This window comes from Anolis sagrei, chromosome 2 (assembly GCF_037176765.1).
Source record: "Anolis sagrei isolate rAnoSag1 chromosome 2, rAnoSag1.mat, whole genome shotgun sequence".
NCBI classification, from domain to species: Eukaryota; Metazoa; Chordata; class Lepidosauria; order Squamata; family Dactyloidae; genus Anolis; species Anolis sagrei.
This window is the reverse complement of record NC_090022.1, coordinates 61318634-61340947: the sequence shown is the minus strand read 5'-3', so window position 1 is coordinate 61340947 and position 22314 is coordinate 61318634. Positions and strand designations below refer to the sequence as shown.

The 22314-nt window shown below is 37.9% G+C and overlaps 1 protein-coding gene across 1 annotated transcript in view; it reads right to left on the bottom strand.

Annotated features, from left to right (window-relative positions):
• The window catches only part of FGD3 (FYVE, RhoGEF and PH domain containing 3), a 113597-nt gene that overhangs the window by 40138 nt on the left and 51145 nt on the right, over window positions 1-22314 (bottom strand). Inside the window, exons 2-4 of the mRNA XM_060766026.2 lie at window positions 15409-15576; window positions 12176-12347; window positions 10160-10766 (exon numbers count right to left, since the gene is read on the bottom strand). Of these exons, the coding sequence (XP_060622009.2) occupies window positions 10160-10766; window positions 12176-12347; window positions 15409-15576 (947 nt within the window). The remainder of the gene's footprint in view (window positions 1-10159; window positions 10767-12175; window positions 12348-15408; window positions 15577-22314) is intronic.

Here is a 22314-nt window from a genome sequence, read left to right as displayed (position 1 = left end):
AGTTAATGCCATCTCCTTGGCTCATTTTGTGCCTCTCTCTGAAGTTCACCTGATGGCACAATAAATGTGTGTGTGTACGTATGTGTAGGTGGGTGTTCTTTCTGCTGTAATGAACTGAGAAGTCGTCATCTTTGAAATGGATTGCTAAAGGAGAATTCTATGGAACCACCAACAAAAACCAAATAAATGAGTCAGAGCGGAAGTCATGCCTGCACTCTCACTAGTAACTAAAACAACTAGGCTGAGATTCTTATGCACTGGATATATCATGAGTTACCCTCACTTCACTAGAGAAGATTTCGCAAAGTACATTACAGATTGATGGATTCAGTAAAAAAAAACTCCCGTCATTGGGTAACTATATATTGAAGCCAGTTTGATGCACATAACAACATTTACACATTTGGCTTCCTCCTTCCTGGTTTTCAAGCAATTCTACTTCCTCTTGATGCAAAAAAAAGACCATACTGCCCATCTTAGAAGCATTCACTTTTCAGAGTTATTAATAAAATGATGCTGACAAGACATCATAACCACTATTTTTAACAACTGCAATCAAAGGAAAAATACTACTAAAACACTGACAAAGCTACTATACCTATCAGAAGAAAACTGATGTTCCTGTGGAAATATTATCTTACTAAAGAAAAATAGGCCACATTCCATGTTAGTCTGTGCTACTGTGAAACTGGCATCAAAAGGCAAGACAGATAATAAAAGGGAATAATACAGGTCTGAGACACCCTCAAGTACCTAGCCCATAGCACCATCTCTGTCCATCATAGTTCAGATTCTATACAATCATATTCTTGATTATTATTCTATGCTACTTTCTAAGATGGAATGCTGGTTTCAGGCTGCTAGTAAAAAACAACAAAGGAGCAAAAAAAAAATCCTTCACTGTCATGGTGCATTTTCTTAGAATCGTAGAATTATAGAATCAAAGAGTTGGAAGAGACCTCATGGGCCATCCAGTCCAACCCCCTGCCAAGAAGCAGGAATATTGCATTCAAATCACCCCTGACAAATGGCCATCCAGCCTCTGCTTAAAAGCTTCCAAAGAAGGAGCCTCCACCACACTCCGGGGCAGAGAGTTCCACTGCTGAACGGCTCTCACAGTCAGGAAGTTCTTCCTCATGTTCAGATGGAATCTCCTCTCTTGTAGTTTGAAGCCATTGTTCCGCGTCCTAGTCTCCAAGGAAGCAGAAAACAAGCTTGCTCCCTCCTCCCTGTGGCTTCCTCTCACATATTTATACATGGCTATCATATCTCCTCTCAGCCTTCTCTTCTTCAGGCTAAATATGCCCAGTTCCCTAAGCCGCTCCTCATAGGGCTTGTTCTCCAGACCCTTGATCATTTTAGTCGCCCTCCTCTGGACACATTCCAGCTTGTCAATATCTCTCTTGAATTGTGGTGCCCAGAATTGGACACAATATTCCAGATGTGGTCTAACCAAAGCAGAATAGAGGGGTAGCATTACTTCCTTAGATCTAGACACTATGCTCCTCTTGATGCAGGCCAAAATCCCATTGGCTTTTTTTGCCGCCACATCACATTGTTGGCTCATGTTTAACTTGTTGTCCATGAGGACTCCAAGATCTTTTTCACACGTACTGCTCTCGGGCCACGTGTCCCCCATTTTGTATCTTTGCATTTCGTTTTTCCTGCCAAAGTGGAGTATCTTGCATTTGTCACTGTTGAACTTCATTTTGTTAGTTTTGGCCCATCTCTCTAATCTGTCAAGATCGTTTTGAATTCTGCTCCTGTCCTCTGGACTATTGGCTATGCCTCCCAAATTGGTGTCGTCTGCAAACTTGATGATCATGCCTTCTAGCCCTTCATCTAAGTCATTAATAAAGATGTTGAACAGGACCGGGCCCAGGACGGAACCCTGCGGCACTCCACTTGTCACTTCTTTTTACGCACTGGCTACAATTAAAACATAGTAGTCTGATCATTTCATGTTTTTCTCAGATGGCAACTCACTACTAGATGGCTTTTCAATTTCTAAGAACCCCAATATTTCAATAAGAAGTAAATTATCCTATGATGAGATTATGTATCTTTCTGTAATAGATGAATGGGCCTCTCTCATATTGCTTGGTACTCATTGAGAATATTTCCATCTCTCTTCTCACCACCCAGAGCTTGTGTATCTTTTTTGTTATCCATTTAGTTAATGAAATAAAAGAGCATGATAGAATTGTGCTCAGGCACATTGAATTACTGCCTTGTAAAATTGCTAATATGAATTATACTAACCTAACTTTAATGCCCTTTCACTTTTTTGAAGTATAAAGGCTAACATTTCTACTAATTGTTAGATGCTGATGAACAGAAAAGATGGAGAGAGATATTAGAAGGTAGAGAAGGTGGAATGGGGTTGAAAGAGAGAGAAATTATCAAAATTAATAAACTCCCTCTTGGCGCTTTTCATTGACAGAAGACAGATAAGACCTCCAATTATTCAGTCACATGCTCCCATTCTAGCAAATGCACAATGACAATGATAAGCTATGCCATGAAAGAGGAATCCCAGCAGAGAAAGACATGTCATTTTAAACATATTAAGCAATCTGCTGTAAGGAAAAACCTGCTCATGACCATTTTTTCAGAAGGTATTAAAGCTAGGACCGAAAAAACCCCCTGAAAGATTGACTTATTCCAGTCTTACTTCATTGTTAGTTTTGGAGCAGTTTTAAGAACCACCAGTCCCCTTTTGATTCAACTCAGCTTTTGTCTTAAAGTTTTTACAGAAATGGGCCAATCAGTCTGGCTTTGGCTTAAAGGAAATTTTGAGAGCAGAACCAATAACCCCTCCTTTCAGGAACTTTACCAGCGATCAGGAGCAACTTTTCAGCCTGACCAGCAGTTTAAAAACTGCCCATCCAAAACTCAGGAGACATAGATAAAATACTAGATACATTGCTGACCTCCTTAATATTTACAGTCCTTTTTGGCAAAGTGGTTTTAATTTTTTCATGCGATGCTTGGAGGTTTTAAAACAGGGAATTGTGCCATATATGGCTTATGAGCTGCATTTTGCCCACTCTTGTACATTGCATTCTGATTTTGAATGCTTTTATAGTTACTATTTTGTTGCAAATTATGCATCTATGACTATTTAGATATGTTTTGTAAGCCAAACTTCCCATGTCTTTATTTGGTGAAGAGCTAAATTCTATTCTTGATGATGTAGATAAAGACACTTCATTTTGAAAAGCTAGAATTGTTTGAGAAAGCCTATGTTGGGATATATTGTGTTGAATCCAGATTTAGGCACACTTAAGTCATGCCACTGAAATTAATAGAACTCACTTGAGTTTCAGTGCTTTAAGTATGACCAAATCTGGGTCAAAATCACTGGATTTACATTACTTTTGAGTATATTATTATTATATTATTTCACAGTTTTGTTAAATAAATAAATAAATAAATAAATATTAAACATAACTTATTAATTATTAATATTTTAGGTGGGCGAAAGAAGAAAACAAACCACAATGTTTTCTTTTCTTTTTAAAACTTAATTATTTATTTTTCAATTACTTCATTTGACATACTTAATTGCTTTGCAATATATTCTGACAACAAATTAAAAAATAATGAGAATATGGACAGTAATAAGCTTCCAGAGGGATACCTACATGTGTGAAAAGGAGAAAGGAAATACAGATTAGTCTTGCTCACAAGAAACTATTCCTGAAACCAAGAACATTTCATATAACTTTTTTCTTGGTGCTTACCATTTATGTGGTTATTTTAACCACTCAGGGCCCTTCCACATATCCATATAACCCAGAATAACGAGGCAGATAATCCACAGTATCTGCTTTGAAGTGGGTTATCTGAGTACACACTGCCATATAACCCAGTTCAAACCAGATAATGTGGGGTTTTATATAGCTGTGTGGAAGGGGCCTCAGATGTACTTCTTCATGAGAATACTTTTTCGATGGAAGAGTAGTCTATGATGGGGAGATGACTGTTTATGGCTACTTATTTCTTCTGTGAAAGATATGCAAACCTTCTTGGATCCATTCTGTCACAACTTTAGTAGTATCATTATCATTATGAAAAGTGTTTATTAATTATTATTCTTCCCACCAGGGCTCACAAAGCAGTGTTTAATATGATACACAAAAACAACATTTAAAAAAACATATTTAAAAATTTAAGACTACATGGAATAATACACTTTTGACTGCTCACTGGAAGCTCAGCAAGTTTAGAGACAGCCTGATTTCTCTTTGGAGAAGTTCCACAATCAAGGAGCAGCTACTTATCTCTGAATTCAAGACTAGGGAAATTTTAGATGGTACGAACATCTGGCAAGAAAATACAGGGGTTTTTTTCAACTTGTGTGCAGAAAAAATGCACACAGAGAACTACAGAACAACTCTGAATTCAGGCTAAGAATTTGCAGTGAGCACTAGAAATGAATTGACTTTTAGTCCATGTGCACAAAACTCAATTCTTTTTTAGCCTAAGCTCTTGGTATTTTGGCAAGCTGATTTACATAGTAAAAAAAATGTTGCGGCCTTTGTTAACCACTTGGGAATAACAAGCCCTTGCTGAATTTCTGCAAATTTCCTAGAGATCTACCCACACGTTCAGATCCATCATCAGATCACCCTCAAAATTGTGTTTGTAAACTCCCCAAATACTTTGCAACTCTGCTATGCTGTCTAGTTATTAGGAGTGTGCGAAACAGCAGGAATCAGTTCTGTTTCATTCTGTTTTCATTTCAAATTTCTAGACTTTCTCTTCCACATCCTGAAATGGAAACAGAACTCCAGATCATGAATTATGAACCTGAATGCCCCCCCCCCCTCCTAATCTCCCAGAATTTTTCCAAAAACAGAATATGGGGGGGGGGGGGGGGGAGAGAGAGAGAGAGAGACTTGAAAACATAACAGATTTCTGCCATTTCAAACACCCCTACTAATTATGCTGAGATCCACTTCAACAATTTCTGCAGAGCTGCATGTTTCCTACTTCTATGAGAAAATCCCTAACAAACTGATAGTGTCTTGAACTGGCTGGGATCATGCAACTCCTACTATTGCAATGCCTGCAAAGACAAGCATATTGTGAACAGACTGCAGAATAAGAAGGGCACATGTCCCATGACACAACAGAAATTAATTTTCAAATGTAACTGACAAACCACTATTATAGACAGAAAAAGAAACTAATTTAGGAGATGAAAAGCTTTGATTAGAGAAAATGAAAAACTGAACAGCATTTTCAAGAGGCTCTGGTTCTGATAGTTCAGTCCCTCAAGTGGCCTCATCAATTCTGTAACAATGTACCACTCTGTATTATCTTTCTCTAAATCATACTATCAAGTGCACAAGAACAGAGTCGCTTAAGAGCTGAGTTTTTCCCACACACACACACACACACAAGTGTGTGTGTGTGGGGGGGGGAGGTAATGGAGTCAGGATTAGATACAGCAAGATCTCTAAATCCACAGGGAAAAGATTCCCAGCCAGATTGCAGTTATCTGAAACCATGGATACAACTAAAACTAAGGCCAGATGTGGCCCTTCAATGTCATTTTTTCATCCTTATCCCTAAACTTTAGACTTGAGGTCACCCTAAGTCTGAAACAACTTGAAGGCACACAATAACAGCAATCTTAATTCACTTGACTATCTCCTCAGCCAAAAGCAGGCCCATTGAAATACTGGCAAACTTATGTTGGTTAAAATTGTTCTTCATTTTAAATATTGTATTGTTCTTTCAATGTTTGGGGTGCTCCAAATAAGATATGTGCAGTGTTCATTTTTTCCCCAAACTATAGTCCAGCTTCCCAACAGTCTGAGGGACTGTGAACTGGCCTTCTGGTTAAAAAGTGTGAGGACCTCTGTTATAGAATGACCCGGAGAACCTAGCAAATTCCTAGAGACCATTTCCACTGGACATGGGTAAGTAAAACTGCAAATATAGATCCCACAGTTACTGGGATCTTACTGTTCTTAAATCTCACCTTTTTGTATGAGAATGTTGACTTCCTTTTCTTTCCTAAGGCAATTCACATTACTTCAATTGCAAGCCCTTCAACCATAGCAGTGTACCTGTCATAGGGAGTAAATTATATCACTAGTGAATGCCTCCAGTGTCAGTGGGACAGTGAATCTTTCCCAGGTTTGAGTCAGAAGATTAAAAACAGCATTGGACCTACCAGTGGCAGTGTTCATCAGAATGCGCTTTTTTTGAAGGAGTTTTTGTTTTGTTTGGTTGCATAAACAGCTGTGAGGTTTTGCCTTTCTATTTTCTTTACCTATGAATATTGACATTTCCCTGCTCACATGGAAAAAAATATATTCTGCAGCTTCACACTTGTTAGTGACGTGGGTGTAAGCAACTAGCAGATTCTATGCTAATGACTATGAGGTCTGCAGACATCACGTGTACTCAGTTACCCTCTAATACAAAGTATAATAAAGAAAAACTTGTACATGCCTCTCTCTTTTTTTGCAAGCTGACTTTTAGGATACCTCCAAGCACTGCAAAATAACTCATTAACTAACTAGTTGTACAAGTATGGATAGACAAGTCACTAACATATCTTAAATTTACATACAAGACAAAAGAAGTGAGGATCATGAAGAGCAAGACATGTGATGGAACCGATCTGGTCAACAGAAGCTATTCCTCCCAGTTTTCATACTACTTTAGATGGAAGTATGAGCAGATCTACTCAAACTAGCAGAGATTCCCCAGAGTTCAAGATATCAGTAATTTTGCAGTATCAAGTTTTATTTTATATGAAATTTGCTTTCAACCACCTTATTCTCATAATTCCACTTTGTCTGTAATATTTATAATCATTACCTCCTTGGCAATAGTAGGTTGCTTTCAATTGTTATATACATTCATTGGTTGTATGTATGAGCAGAACACAGCTAATACAAACAATCTCAGCCTCTCCCATTTCCCCTTTATGCCCCTCCAAAACTCCAGAACAGTATAGGCTATCACAGAAATGCAGAGGGAGGGAGGAATTTTTAAAACTAGGTGGAGGAATCTTACATATACCACTGTCTGTATAATGTATGTTATATAGGAATATAATATAGTTTGCAATAAATGTGCTCATAGTTAATAACACCTATCAAAACTGATCCTAAAGATATTGATGTGGTCTTAAAGATCAATTCGTTACTGCTGTAATGCAATATGGACTCCCACTAGACAGACATAACTAACTCTATATTTATACATTAGAGATTTGCCACTGTGGATTTTATAATATCATAGATAGAATTCATACATCAGATAATACTGAAGATTAAGTAAAGCAGAAACATACATTTCAGAGGCTGCATACTTCAGAATATACTTCCAGGTTTTCCCTTAGTGTCCACTATTATTCTACCATTAATGTTTGCAGTGACACTAAAATCAATGTTTCTTGCCCTTTCTTCTGGATTGGCTCATATTAATAAACTGGCTTGTCTCAGACATAGGAGACACTGATGACTATGCTTTTATGGCTTTGTATGGTTTTAGATTATATGCTAAATGTCTTAATTGTATTTACATCTGTTTTTAATTGTATTTTATAATTGTGGAGGCATCAAATTGTTGCCGACTGTGAACTGCCCTGAGTCACCTACGGGCTGAAAAAGGCAGTATATAAATGTGGTAAATAAATGAATAAGGCTCATGAATATGGATACATGAGATCTACTATTTCAAAGCATATAAACCAGTTGTAATACTATATCTCTGATGGGAGTAGGGCAAGCGATGTCTTCACATGTAACACTTATGATATAAATGTTACTAAATATGGCCATCTTGTATAAACAGCCATGAACCTTTCATACCAGAAACCTTATAAATTACGTATCCTGCAAAAGTACTATGAGACTTACCTATCAAACACTGGAGGACTAAGACACGTGTCAGCTTTGACAGGCCAACTACTGATACGGATCATTAGGAAGAATACTACAAGCTCTGGAAATCAGTGTTTAGGGACATTTTCCATAATAATATCTCAGATATATCTGCATGCTGTTATTGTTGTGTCTGCCCAACTTGTTTCTGACATACAGAGATCCAAAAGCAAACCTATCATGGGGCTTTCTTAGCAATATTTGTTTGGAGGGTTTTTTCTATGATTTGAGGCTTGGAATGTGAGTTGCACAATGTCACCAAGTGGATTTCCAGGGCTGAAAATCCTTGTGTTCCAGAGTTGTTATATAATACTCAAACCACTACACTACACTGTCCCTTTTATCACCACATACAGATCTGTTTATATGCTTTTCTCCTAAATTACCTCAGTGGGACAGTCAGGAGAATCACTGTTGGGAAGCTGAAAGCAAAGGGAACACCTTTGACCACTCAAATAGCAGACACACACCCAGATTCTGCAGGAAATGCATACAACAGACAATCAAAACTGATGTTTCCCAGAAAGAACAGTAATAAGCAGGTTCACATGGAGAGTTAAAAGCAGCTTCTTATACCACCAGCTGAAACACCAATCTGCTCAATCTGCATGCTCACTCCACTTTTTTCATCTTTCCAATATCAACTGCCTATTCTGCAGAATTCAAAACTAGGCACAGCAGTTATGTTTCACCAACACAGCTGATTGTAAAGGCCTACAACAGCTGCCAGAAAACAAAACAAAAAAGATATACTGAGAAGACATTGGATCCATTGGGGGACTGGCAACTAACTGGAACTCACACAGAACTAATTTCAGGGCCACAACAGATTAGATCTGGATTACAGAAGACAATGCATCTCCTCCCCCTCTCCCCCAAAAAAAACTAAGGAAAAGGAAAAAATTACAGATGACAAATCTAGAGGACCAGATAGAAGAAAAACAAAGGGAGCATGGGAGATGTGAGAGGCAGAGTACCCCAAATAGTTGGGGAAAGAAGCTAAACAACCCTTTTGGTTAAATGTCAGACCACACTTCCAATATCTGGAAGGCAACTGGGAAATATGGTTACATGGAGGAGCTTTGCAGATTAAAGCCACAGAGAAGAACATAAGGTAGAACAGTGGCATTCAATCTTTGATCCTTTTCAAGAATTCTTGACAACTTGTCAAGTCAATGAGGAGTTCTGAGAACTGAAAATCAAAACACTTGAAGGAGCAAAGTTTGAGAATCATTGAAGTACCCAATAGTGGAAGACAGAAGGGCTAAGTAAGCACTCGGGTTAAGGCAAATGGTAGCCTTAAGTACTTATCCCATTCCCAAAACAGCCACCAGCCCATGAAACCACATCTGATTGTATATACATCTGTTTGGTATAATAATTTTAGTAATAATGTGCAACCAAGGGTTTCAAAAAGTATAAGCTTAGCTCTCTAGGACTGAATGATGCAACTACTGTAAATATGCATAAGGTGTTGTTAAATAGCTGTGTAAATCTGTTTCAGTATGAAAAGGAAATTGAAGAGGAAGGAATCCAACAGCTCCTTTAAGACCAGGCCATCTATTTCAATCCACTTTTTAGGACATACTAATGAAGAAGCATGACTGCTCATATTAAGATATGTCAGCCTTGAAGGTACTGATAGAGTCTTTCCTCCTCCATTTCTTTTTTGTGATAAACAAGGTGAGGCTTCACTTAATAGTATTCGTATGTTGGTATTAAAAATAGGTAACACATGAACAGGTTCATTACATTTTTTGTTTAAGCAGCTCGTCTAAAACCTAAACATCACTGTTGCATATGACCACTTTAAAAACATGCCATTTGGGAAAAGGAATAATAAAGAGTGAATAAGAATCACAGTTGATTGTGTTAGCTAACAAAACATAATTTTTAAATGACTTTTATACAGAGGACTACAAAACACTGCATGATAAAAAGAACAGAGAAGGAAGGCTATAGGTCAGTAGCTGAACAATGCTCTGTACACAAAAGACAGATCTCTGCTTGACAGTTATGGAGAACTACTGCCAGGCAGTACTAAGGAACTAGCTGAGCTTGGAAATGTTACTTTTTTTGTTTGAGAACACGCTGGAGGTTCTGGGACCTGTATTCTAGAATGTAACTTTTCCAAGCTGTGGTTTACGGATTAAGTGCATACAATTGCTTCTCAACAAGTGACAAGAAGACTATGAAAGCAAACTTCCATAGTATCATGAAAAGGAGACAGAGTGTTCATATTTTACCTTATTAATGTCTACACATTCCAGCTTTGATACTTCTGCTGTTTCTTGCTCTTCACTGCTTCCTTCATCGATGTCACTGTCTTCATCCTGAGCAGAGTCCCTCTTCTGCCCCCCTCCAGAAACCCTGATGCCCTTTTTGTCACTTTCCATTTCTGCTGCTGGGCTCCCGGTCACAGTGGCTTTTCTCTGCTCTGCACCATCTTCATTCAGGAATGTCTCTCCCGCCACACTGCAAGAAGGGCTGTCAATCCCACTGTCCCTATTGGGAATTTTGCCATTTCCATTCAGCTCAGCTAAAGAGTCCTTATGGGCTAGTTCTTCCATAGGCACTTTGCTGACACTCCCATCAGTACAGTCTTCAGTGCTTGTGGTATCATCTATATTTAGTTCTTTAATTTTCATTATGTCGGTATTAGACATCTCTGTGCTGCACAAGATGCCAGACTCATTCTCATCTCGTTCTTTACTTTCACTCGTAGAAGCAGCACTGGAAGTTTCCACATCAGAGGCATTTGGGCAGCTTTCAGAGTTTCTAGAAGGGTCCACTCCAGGTTCCATCTTAAAAGCTAAATTATACTGGTTTCTTTGAACAACATGGGTAGGCTGTCTGCAAATGAAAATAAAAACTGTGTTAATAGCCTCATGTGACAAATTCCAGAGCTACTGCCTGAACCATATATTTTGCAAATGGCACTGCTAGTTAAATCACTAAAGCATTTCAGATCACAATCTCTGAGTGGTAAACTCCCAGGAGAAGTTCTTTGAGGCTGAGTAAGGTATCTCAGAAGTTTGTTTTATAGCAAATCTTCCAATTTGTTTCTAATATATGCATTTCACCACCATGAGGGCTCCCATCTACATTTTCTTACTGAAGCCTCAAAATATCTTTGGCTATGTCTTTTAGCATGGGATAAGAGGAGCAAATGATCACTGAAGTTATCTTTTAAGAAGTTCTGCAAATATAATCAGTCAGAATGGCTGCTACAAATATTCATCACACAATTACATTCAAACAAAATCCTATGCATATTATAATTCAGTTTTTAAGGGAAATGGAACAAATTAAAGTCATACATTTGTGATTTTAACCATTTTGGGGAACTATATTGAGGAAGTAGCTGTATTCATTGGAATTAACCTTAAATAGTAATTTACAGACTGTTAAAAGACAACGCAAGTATATTTGTCCTCATAAAAAAACCCACAACATCCAATGAGATTGGAGTCATAAAAACATTATATTTATTGAAAAAATGATACTAAAAATAGATTCATAAGTTTGTTGGTTTCTGACACATTTTAACCCCTGCCATTTTTACAGGAAAAAATGTCAAAGTTTAATTAAATAAATTGTTGTCTAAGCAAACTACAGGCATGCACACATGTTTTAGTGTAGTGATTGTCTTCTTCAGTTCCTAGTTGCCATTATGTTATGTGTAATGAAATTCAGAATATGAAAACCCATACATTTTAACTGATATGTGAACAAACCCTCTCCCAAACAAAAGATTCCCCCAGGCAGGAAGCAGACAGGCTTTGAAACTGCAAGGCTATTCAATGCTAATCAAGGTGGCCAATTGCAAGATTCACACTTCTTCAAATGGACAAGACTTCTTTCTCCCACCCTGGACATTCCACAGGTATATAAATCTCACTACCTAGTTTCCAACAGATCTCACAACCTCTGAGGATGTCTGCCATAGATGTGGGTGAAACGTCAGGAGAGAATGTTTTTAGAATATGGCCATATAGCCTGGAAAACTCATGGCAACACAATATATTTATCAAGTCATTCACCAATAAACCATCATCCATTATTAGTCAAATTTTCAAAACTCTCCACAAAGTTTAACATAATATTTGCTTCTATTAGCGGTCTATATTATAACAAACCTATACACGATTTGATGTACTTCAACACTGTGTATCAACAGCTGTTCAAATGCGATTTACCTTTAAGCTATTGTTTAAAGAAGAGATGATGATGATGATGATGATGATACCAAAAGTTCTTACCTAATGCTTTCAAACTTTTCAATGAGTCTGTTAATGTCTCCTGAGGTCTGTGTTATTTCTTCTTCAGGCACTAAATTTCTTGAGGACTTGGGATTTGCTGGCAAAGGCCTAGATGGTGCCGGAGGAATCTTCTCCTGTAAAGCAGGCTGGAGATGAACTGGCTTAGGAGGTACTAAAAAAGAAAAACAAAACCAAGTACTGCTCCATCTTGAACAAGAGCAAACCTATTTGCTCCAATAAAAATTTGAAATGATTACTGCTTTACTACAGAGAAAGCAATGTAACATAACATTACCTTTATAGATGAAAACCTTTCTGAGGCAAAAACGTACCAGCCTTCTTCTTTACATTTTGTTAAGTTGTTCAAAAACTTGAAGAATGTAACCACTTCCTTGTTGCTAAACAGGATGCACAGTGTATTCACAGAGACAGTATATTTTGCAAAAACTCCACCACAACCCTCAGTACTGAACTGAAGACTTTTGAACACTGGTGGCTCAATTTTTTGAGTTCTGTTTGATTAATATACGGAGCAAAATCTATAGAGGTAGTCTAGATTTTATCTTCTCCAAGGTTTTGCTTGTCGAAATTCAGAAAGGTAATTATAAGCAGTCCAGTTTTTGCTTCTTTTACCCTCCCATACCTCTTTATGGTACAATCTGCATTAATTTCCTTCCTCTTTTACTGTTGAACTGAAACAAAGTACTTACACATGTGTTCCTGTCTAATATCTAAGAGAAAAGGAACACAACACCTTTGGTCATACAATAGTACCCTTTGGATACTGCAGATCGTATGAGTTCCTCAAACTGTTTGTGTGTAAATTGCCCCCTCCCCACACACACACACATGAACATGCAAGCAGTACTCCATAGCAACACATGTGTGTGAGACATTCATTTACTACAGTAAAGGCAACTTAATATAACTGGCCCTTTAATGAGATACTGACAAATTGACTTTGGATATTTAATCCCAGCTGTTCATGCCCTTCAGCCATTGCAAGTAAAATCCACTCATGTTCAAAGTGCTTACTGAGGAAAAGTCTGCAAGTGAAAATTTTTTGAACTCACTCTATTGCATCAGGTACAACAGTGTATTGAGTACAATATAATCTTTTTGCAAAAGGACATAAAAAATCCAAAACCCTTGAATTAAGTGTTTCCTATATTGAAAAGAGAGGTTTCTTAAGAACTTGTAGATCTGTTCTTCACTAAAAGCACATGAAGTGTATGTTCACATGCCATGTAAGAGTCTCATCCAAAGAGAAGAACAAGAAATTAAGGCATGGTTTGTAACATTCGTAAAGAGAACTATCACAGTAAAATGGAAAGTTTGTGACTTGCCCAAGGTCACCTAGCACGTTTCCATGTCTCCATGGCTTAGTGAAGGTTTTTTTATTTATCGTGTCAGAAGCAAATTGAGGGTACAGTTATAATATATTTAAAAACACAAACAATGTTAAAAATTTGGCATTAAGCTAAATGTCCTTTGACTAGAAGCTGGCCACTTGAAGTGCCTCTGGTGTTGCTGTAAGAAGGTCCTCCATTGTGCCTGTGGCATGGCTCAGGTTGCATTGTAATTGGTGGTACATGGTTTGCTCTTCTCTGCACTTGAATGTTGTGGACTCCACTTTGTAACAAAATTTCTTAAGGTTAGTTCTGCATCTTTTGGTGCCAGAAAGCACCAAAAGATGCAGCACCTTCCAGGTCGCCCAGTCTTCTGTGTGCCCAGGAGGGAGTTTCTCATTTTGTATCAGTCACTGATTGAGGTTCTGGGTTTTAACCTGCCACTTTTGGCCTCTTGCTTGCTGAGGTGTTACTGTGAGTATCTCTGTAGGTCTTAGGAAGCTATTTCTTGATTTAAGGCATTGGCTTGCTGGCTGATAGCTGAACAGAGATCACGTTGGAGATGTCAATGCCCTGGTCCTTTCATTACAGGCTGCTATTTCCCAATGGATGTTAGGTGGTGTAATACTGGCTAAGCAGTATAATTTCTCCAGTGGTGTTGGGCGTAGACATCCTGTGATAATGTGGCATATCTCATTAAGAGCCACATCCACTGTTTTAACATGATGAGATGTATCCACACTGGGCATGGGCAAGGGTTCAAATCCTGGTTTCCTACAGTCCAGCACATTGACTCTTACTACTATAAAGCCTCCTACACATAACTGCATTAGTATGAATATACCATAGTAAGGAAAAGTACTGTATTAGGAAGAAGCAAAATAAAAGCATAACAACAGTTGCCTCAAATTATCATTTTTCATTGCAATTAGAGAAATCATCATTCCAGGGCCTTGACAAGACAGAGTGGATCAACAGTCTCTGCCTAAAAGACCCTATTCCAGCAGATGAGCCTACAGTCAGGCAACTCATCCTGTTGAAGTTCATCAAGCATGATTTATTCCCTGGTAATCTGAGGTCAAGTCCAAAAATGCCAACCAAGCAGATAAGAGGCAAAACTAGGCAATATGAGTTCCTGAAACAGCAGCATGAAGAAAAAAAGAAGACGTGCAAAAATAGTGAATTGGATAGGATTTCTGTAATATGTTTGTAGGTTACTGATTTAAATTACTATATTTTTTTGCACTTTAACTGAAAGCACACCTTTTCAAGAATTTGAATGTCCTGCCTACAATGTTAGCTTTTCATAGATAACGAGTTTAAGGGGGGAGTTATTTTTATCATAGAATAATTTAAAAATATGACAATCAGTGTTAGAAAAACTATATGCAAACTAATATCTCCACCTTATATATGAAGATCTTTTGTCTGAACAGTAAGAGCAACTATGGGGTGATGCATTGTCTAAAACAGTGGTTCTCAACCTATGGTCCATGGATCATCAGTGGGCCACAAGAATTAAAATATGCTCCGTAGCCTCACCATTACTACACCCTTGCAACAATAGCGACTGGTCTTGTGAAACCTTCTTATAGTGCTGAGACTTATTAAATATGATTTTCTGTGGGTGAGCAGATGGTGACTACTGGATGGCATATGTTCTGTATCAGAAACTAGAGTCGATGTGGTTTATCCAATGCAATTGTCTGAAATCAGCACCCCAAATAACCAAACCAAATCTTAAATTGACCAAAAACAGATTTGCAACCCTTTTGGTACTAATGTTGGAGAGTGGTCCCTGGTCAAAAACAGGTTGGGAACCACTGATCTAAAATTACTACAACAAAACCTTAGCATTAATATTGAAAGAGATAAATTACAAACCTTGGGGTTTTGACAGAGGGTTTTTCTTGGCCAGATGCGATTTAGTTTTAGGCTTTCTTCCAGCTTGAAGAGTACATTGCACAGGATCAACACACTGCAATTCACATGTTTCATGCACTGTCCTTGACTCAATGTGGCCTTTGATTTCCAGAGAAGGGTGAGGGCAACCTGGAATAAAGGAATGAGTTCATGTTATTCTTTCCTTTTGCTGGAATACAAGGAGAAGAGATCCTTGCACTAACTATGCTGATAAGAACCATGTGTTTCAAAGTCATCAATTTAAATATACATGTATCCCTGTTATCACCAAACACAATGCAAGGCCCTATCCTAATGTCCTTTCATGATTAATTTCTTCAAGCAGTCTATTATGTGCTCTAACTCTAAATGACTATGTGTATAACCATATTATTTTAAAAACATTCAGAGGACTGTTGAAAGGTTCAGCATGGAGACAGTGAGACAAAGGAACATGTGCTCTACTCGAGTGAATAGGAAAGTACTAGCTCGGATGAGATACTCAAGGTTGTTAATCTGCCAGACTAAAAAGATGTACAAGTGACAGTAGACTGCTTCATACACACACACTCCACTATATATGTGGAAAGAGAAACACATAATATTCAAATTCGTGTTCTAACTCCAATAACAGTTTGCTTTTGGTACTCTTTTACAATATTGTCTCTATCAAGCAGATACTATCAGAAGCTAACACCTAGGCATATCAAATCTATTTAGGTTAAAGGCACATGGTTTAAAGTACTATGAAATCATCATTACCCCAGAGGACATTTTGGAGCAATCTTTAATTCCAGAGGGTGTGTGTATGGGGGGGGGGGTGTTCTGGGAGGCACAAAACCATAAATAAGTAAACAAAGGAATTTTTAAAGGGAAATTGTTGCTCAGGAACAGAGAAAAGTAGCAAAAGTTCTAGGACATAAGATACCTTTCCTTTCAAAAGTTTGGTATTGCTATAAATTCCACCAAAGGTTATGGGTGGAACCACATGGGAAGCTGCCTTATAGTGTCACATCATTAGTTGCTCTACTCAGTATTTGTAAATCAGCAGCAGGAATACACAATTTATATCAGTCATCTTTCCCAAGCTATCTAGAAATACCAAGAACATGGGACCTTTCTCAAGCAGGTCATGTGTTATGCTACTGAGCAACTAGCCCTGGGCAAAGAATATGCTGATCACAGTAATGTAGTGTAAACTAAACTCCATGTTATTTTTAATAAAAGGCTAGCTGTATAACACAAGGGGTTTAAAAAAATGCAAAGGAACCTGATCCAAATTCCAACCCTAACACAGGAATAATAATTGGAAGTTAACTCTTTGCCCCTTGGTTTGAATTCAGATTGGAACTCTTGCATCTGTTATTAATTTGCCCAATGAGGAGAGGAGGCAGATTAACTTCAATTTAAAAAAAATCCCCCATCCTCCAAAAATAGCAAGGGTTGGAAGGAAAGCTCCCCTCTCTCATGCTTCAGGGTCAACATCCAGGTTGAGTTTAAAAATCAATTAATGTACTTGATTGCTACACATTCAATACAAGACACTGTGATATAGGCAGAGAGAAAAAACAGGAAATTAACTCCCAAACGGCTGTGGATTCCATTATTTTAATTCTAATGATATGTTATTGAGGTTGAGAAAAAAGTCAGGTGTATTAAAGCAGCCTGCAGCTACAAACACTTTTAATCCTGAGAGAGGCAAAACCAATACAAGCAGTCCCCAAGTTACAAACAAGATAGGTTATGTAGATTTGTTCTTCAGTTGAATTTGTATGTAAGCTGGAACAGATACATTCTTTAAGTGTAACTCCAGTCACAGACACACTCACACATTTTTGTGTGTGTGCATGCATGTGTGCGTGCATGTGTGTGTGTGTGTGTGTATATATATATATATATATATATATCCTTGAAGTGACTGGCTTGATCTCGAAGGAGCTGGGTGTGGCAATGACCAACAGGGAACTCTGGCATGGGCTGGTCCATGAGGTCACGAAGAGTCAGAAATTACAGAACGAATAAACAACAACAACATACACACACACACACACGTTTTGGACAGCCCAGTGAAGCGTTAAGGCCCCTGTTGTATTTGTTTTGCTGTCTGTGCCCCTGTTCAGAAGATTTCACCTCACTTTATGTCCCTGTGAGAATAGTATTCTGAAAAAATTGGACTGCTGTGCAAACAAGGAGTGGTGATAAAGCTTCAGTTAAGACCCCTTTTCCCCATGATAGCAATTCCAGGAGTAAATTTCCCCTTGTATTCATAGATTTCCCTCTCCCCCATTCTTAACTATGAATCATTTGTAAGTCAGATGTTTGTAACTCAGGTACTGCCTGTACTTAGGTCTTCTTAAGTTGTTTGCAGAAATAAAATGCACACTAAAAAGTATAGTTTCTACTTCTGCCTTCTTTTACATACAGCCTTGTATGTACCAGGAACTGAGTTTTTTCCTTTAAAAATAAATAAAACTAAGGCTGGTAGGAATATATCAAAATTTAAGATCCTTGAAGTACTTTTTAAAATAAGGAGCCAGCATGACATAGCGGTTTGAGCGCTGGACTATGGCTCTGGAGACGAGGGTTCAAATTCCCCATCAGGCTTGGAAACCCACTGGGCAGCTTTGGTAAGCTAAGGCAATACTTTTCTGAACAAATCTTGCAAAGAAAACATACGTTGGAAATGACTTGAAAGGACATAACAAAAACAACAGTTTATTAAGCATTGTCCTACAGATGTTACTCTATCCCAACTTCTTCTAGCTGAATTATTGTGCCAGTATTTATGTCGTTCACCCACTCTAGGGATCAACTGTAGTTCATCCCTGGAGTATTTACTACAGGTTCCCTAGACTTGGTTCCCTTTTGCTAGAAAAACTATTGGCTTAATGGTCAAGCAATGCAATACATTAACATGAAATGGCCATTTTGGTCTAGGAGACACCAGGATGACCACACAATACCTAGTTCATGAAAGGAGGCTGACCTTTCTTTCCTCATCTAAAGTGAAGCAATCTAGGTCTGAATGGTGCCAGGAGTGAAATTTGCAGGTCTGTAGTCCATGGATGCCTTTCCAGGATGACTCCTAATGGAGTTCTGTTGTGCAACTGTGCAGTTTTATTTTGTAGGGTTGAAGCCATTTCAAAACAGGATCCTATAACACTAAATTGGTCCGACCCAGCCCCCCACTCCCAATGTGATGTGTTTCCACCAATATGTGTGTAAACTCAAATATAAAATGAACGGTCTCTGCCACCTTTTTCCCCCCAAAGGAAACTAAGCTAGTGAACTGTTATGTCCATGAAACTTTCTCCCAATTTGATGAAATGGACAGTCCTAACAATGGGTTTTTATATCCTAAAGATGAACTGCTTATTCATATGTGACATCAATTTAAATAACCACCACCATAGCTTTTATCTCAATTTTGAGAAATAATCTGTTTGTAGCACACATGCTCTTCAATAGTAATTTCCTGTCATCATGATTTGGGTTCCTCTGACTAATTTAAAAGCTGTTCTGCCCTTCAAAAATTGTTTACATACCACTTCTCTGACTGCAAAAATTGGCTGCTGTGAGATTAACTAAACCATCCAGAGCTTGAGCACACTGTAAGTTAGCTGAGGCACTTTGAAATCAAATAAATACGTGCAATAGTTTTTTGTATGAAAATGCAAATCCAGTTTTATGAAATCATCAAATTCAATTGCAATAATTTGACAAAAGCATCCAAGAAACCTCTAATGTCAGTTCTTTAAACATCAGTACATTCATCACCATATTTTGAAGGTATTTTTCACTAGAAATCGCAATTGTGTGCATCCTTATTGTATTATACAACTCACTGTATCCAATGAAACTGACTTCAATCTATATTTGTATACACAGCCTTAGGACTTCTATAAAGTGGTAATAAGGCGCCCAAAGGACAAAAAAAAATCCATTATCTCAGCCTCTCGTCTATCCAAAAGCATCACAGGGTACCTGTGTGAAGTACAAAGGAAACCAGATTTTCTCCTGATTTCTCCTTTCTGTAAAAAGGTTGTTTGGTGAATATGGGGGGGGGGGGGGGGAGAGAGAGAATGATAATTCCTTTCATTGCAAGTAATGGGAAGGAATTCATTTAGACCTATCTGATCATGGATCTCAATGTTCCTGAAAAAGGTTTTTGGACATAGCAAACTGAGGTGTCGTCCTGAAACATGTGTGGTTTGGTCTTTCTGCCTCTTTTGACTGAAGGGATGAGGGTCTCCTGTAACCTAAATGGTGATGAATTGTGATTTCATTTGATGACTTGGCCTTATGTATTTATATGATTGCTTTTAATGTATTTTATGTATTAGCGTATTATGGGGTATGATGTTTTAACTATTGTTTATGAATCTTTGTTGTAAACCGGCCTGAGTCCCTCTCTGGAGGTCGAGAAGACCGGTATATAAAAGTTCTAAATAAATAAATAAATAAATAAGTATTTGTTTCAAACTCCCTCTTATCACTTCTGGTTGCCTAGGCTGCCAACTATTGATTAACAAGCATGATCCAAACAGACAGAATTATTTTCAAGACTCCATATCAACACTCTTAGAGACTGGAATCTCAGTTCACCCCTGAAGTACTGCAGGTCCTCTAAAATTGGCTCCCTTTTGTAAGGAAAAATATTGAGTAAATAACCATACAATGCAATGCAATAACACAAAATGGCAATTTTGTCTAGAAATATATAGGAATATTCAGGGAACCACATCAGAAGACTTCACTCTCTCTGGGAGGGGAAAGGAACAGATCTCCTTATCCAAGTCCAGAGTTTCTTCTACAACTTCAGAGAGGGAACTGCAATTGAATAATATGCCCCAGAATCACATACACAGGATTATAGATTTACAGACTTAGCAAATAAAATGAGTGAAATATGGAACCACATTCATCCTTTGGCCTAGACTATCTGCAATTTAATAAACTCCTTGTTACTCTATAAGTCAATGAAGTTTCTAGACTGAAATCACTAGCATAACACTATTCTACTAAATATATAGAAATTACTGAGACAAAAGATAATAGCCTGAAGTTAAAATAGTTGCAAGAAATAACCAATGGCTAATGCCATGTCCAAAAGAGACATGGCATTAGCTTGAGCAACTGTATGTTTCTATATATAAAAAAGCACTAAACCATAGACAATACCTTTTTTTAAAAAAAAAAAGCATTAAAACACATCTTTGAAGTCTGACAAAGCTTCACTTTGTTGCTTTCAGGCCAACAACACTGTGAAGCAATTACTTCTTCCCAATAATTAATTGTAAATAATGTTAATAAAAGAGTCCTATTTATTGTGGCAAAAACTTCAATGGTTAAGCCTGCTTGATCAAATGCACAAAGCGTTAGCTGCAAAATGCACTATGCATCAATTTGATGCCACACAGTGACAGAAGGAAGGTAATTTTTAAATAATGAGGCCATGTGGCATGGAATTACAAGACATCAGTGTGTGCCATTTCCTACAAAACTCTAAAGCACTCTGAATTAACAACAATACAAATAGTATTTTATACAAACATTACATGAGCTAATAAAAATACCTTGAAAGTCAGACCAGCTTCTGACATAATAAAGTTATGGTCTCTTTGCTCACTGACCCTGACTTTTGCTGCCGAACAATAATAGTGCATATATGTCAGTTGGCAAGTCTGAAATCTCCAGATTTGTTGGACTACAACCTCCAATTATCCTGATTTGGGTTTATAGTCCAAAATATCTACAGTGCACCAAATTGCTTGCTCCTGCCTACACAGGCAATCTAATTCGATTTATTTCATCTCAATGCAATTCTACTTTACTAACCTGCACAATAGAAAAATAGAAGGTGCCATAGGCATATAGTGTATTGTAGAGCCAGTCTTGTTTATGGACTCAGGAAATTACCACGTTCCTGGCAGATGTTTCTGAAAAGAGAAACCTTAATCTCTACTCGCATCTCCTTTCTGCTTTCACAGCTCCATTCTTTTCTTCTGATTAGAGAGATGGTGGCTTATAGGGGAAAGACAATCATTCCTATTCCCATTTACAAGACTTACTAAACATTTTTAGAAAAGTTAAAAGACTCCTAAACTATTTTAATACAGGCTTTCCACTAACTTTAATCTGTGATCCAAGGCAGTAAAGTAACAGATATATTCTGGATAGACATGTAAAACTGGCAGTTAACATGGAACGATATGGTGTATTTAAGACACCCAATTCTGGGCTTGAGCTATGAATATTTGTGTCTATACCATCTTATTGATAAAAATGAATCCATTCCCTCTGTCGATGTATGTTAACTTTGCACATAGAATAAAACAAAAGTATGTATATGTTAAAGCAGTCTTGTTCTGACCATAGATCTGCTCTCATAAGGGATGTGAGCACTGAGCAGCCAAGGAGTCAAAGTGACATTGCTATGATAAAACTAAAGGTGTTGGGGTTAAAAGACATGCCCAGGCGCTGGTTTAGCTGCCACAGCACCGTTTGATGGATGAGTGCATTGCCTCTTTATTAACCCAGGCAGCCAATAGGTCACCCTACCTCACAGTGTCTGCATCTTTTCTCAGTTTCTCATTTACTCTGGCTGCCAATCAATGTCAAATGCAAATAGCCAGTGCTGGGATGCAAAGTTCCTATAGGGCTTTCAGCATGGGCTGTGAATGGGTGGTCTGTAGTCCGCAGGCAATCCCTGGGGCCCCTACTCCCATTAGTTAAAAAATAAATAAAAGAGTGTTTCCCCTCCCAAATCCCCCAAACATACCCAAAGTGTCATGGGGAAGATTCTTCCACGTTTTCAATATTTTTAACCATGGGCTGACGTTTAACAAAAAAAAAAGATAGTAAATTGAATTTTCACTGAAAATGATC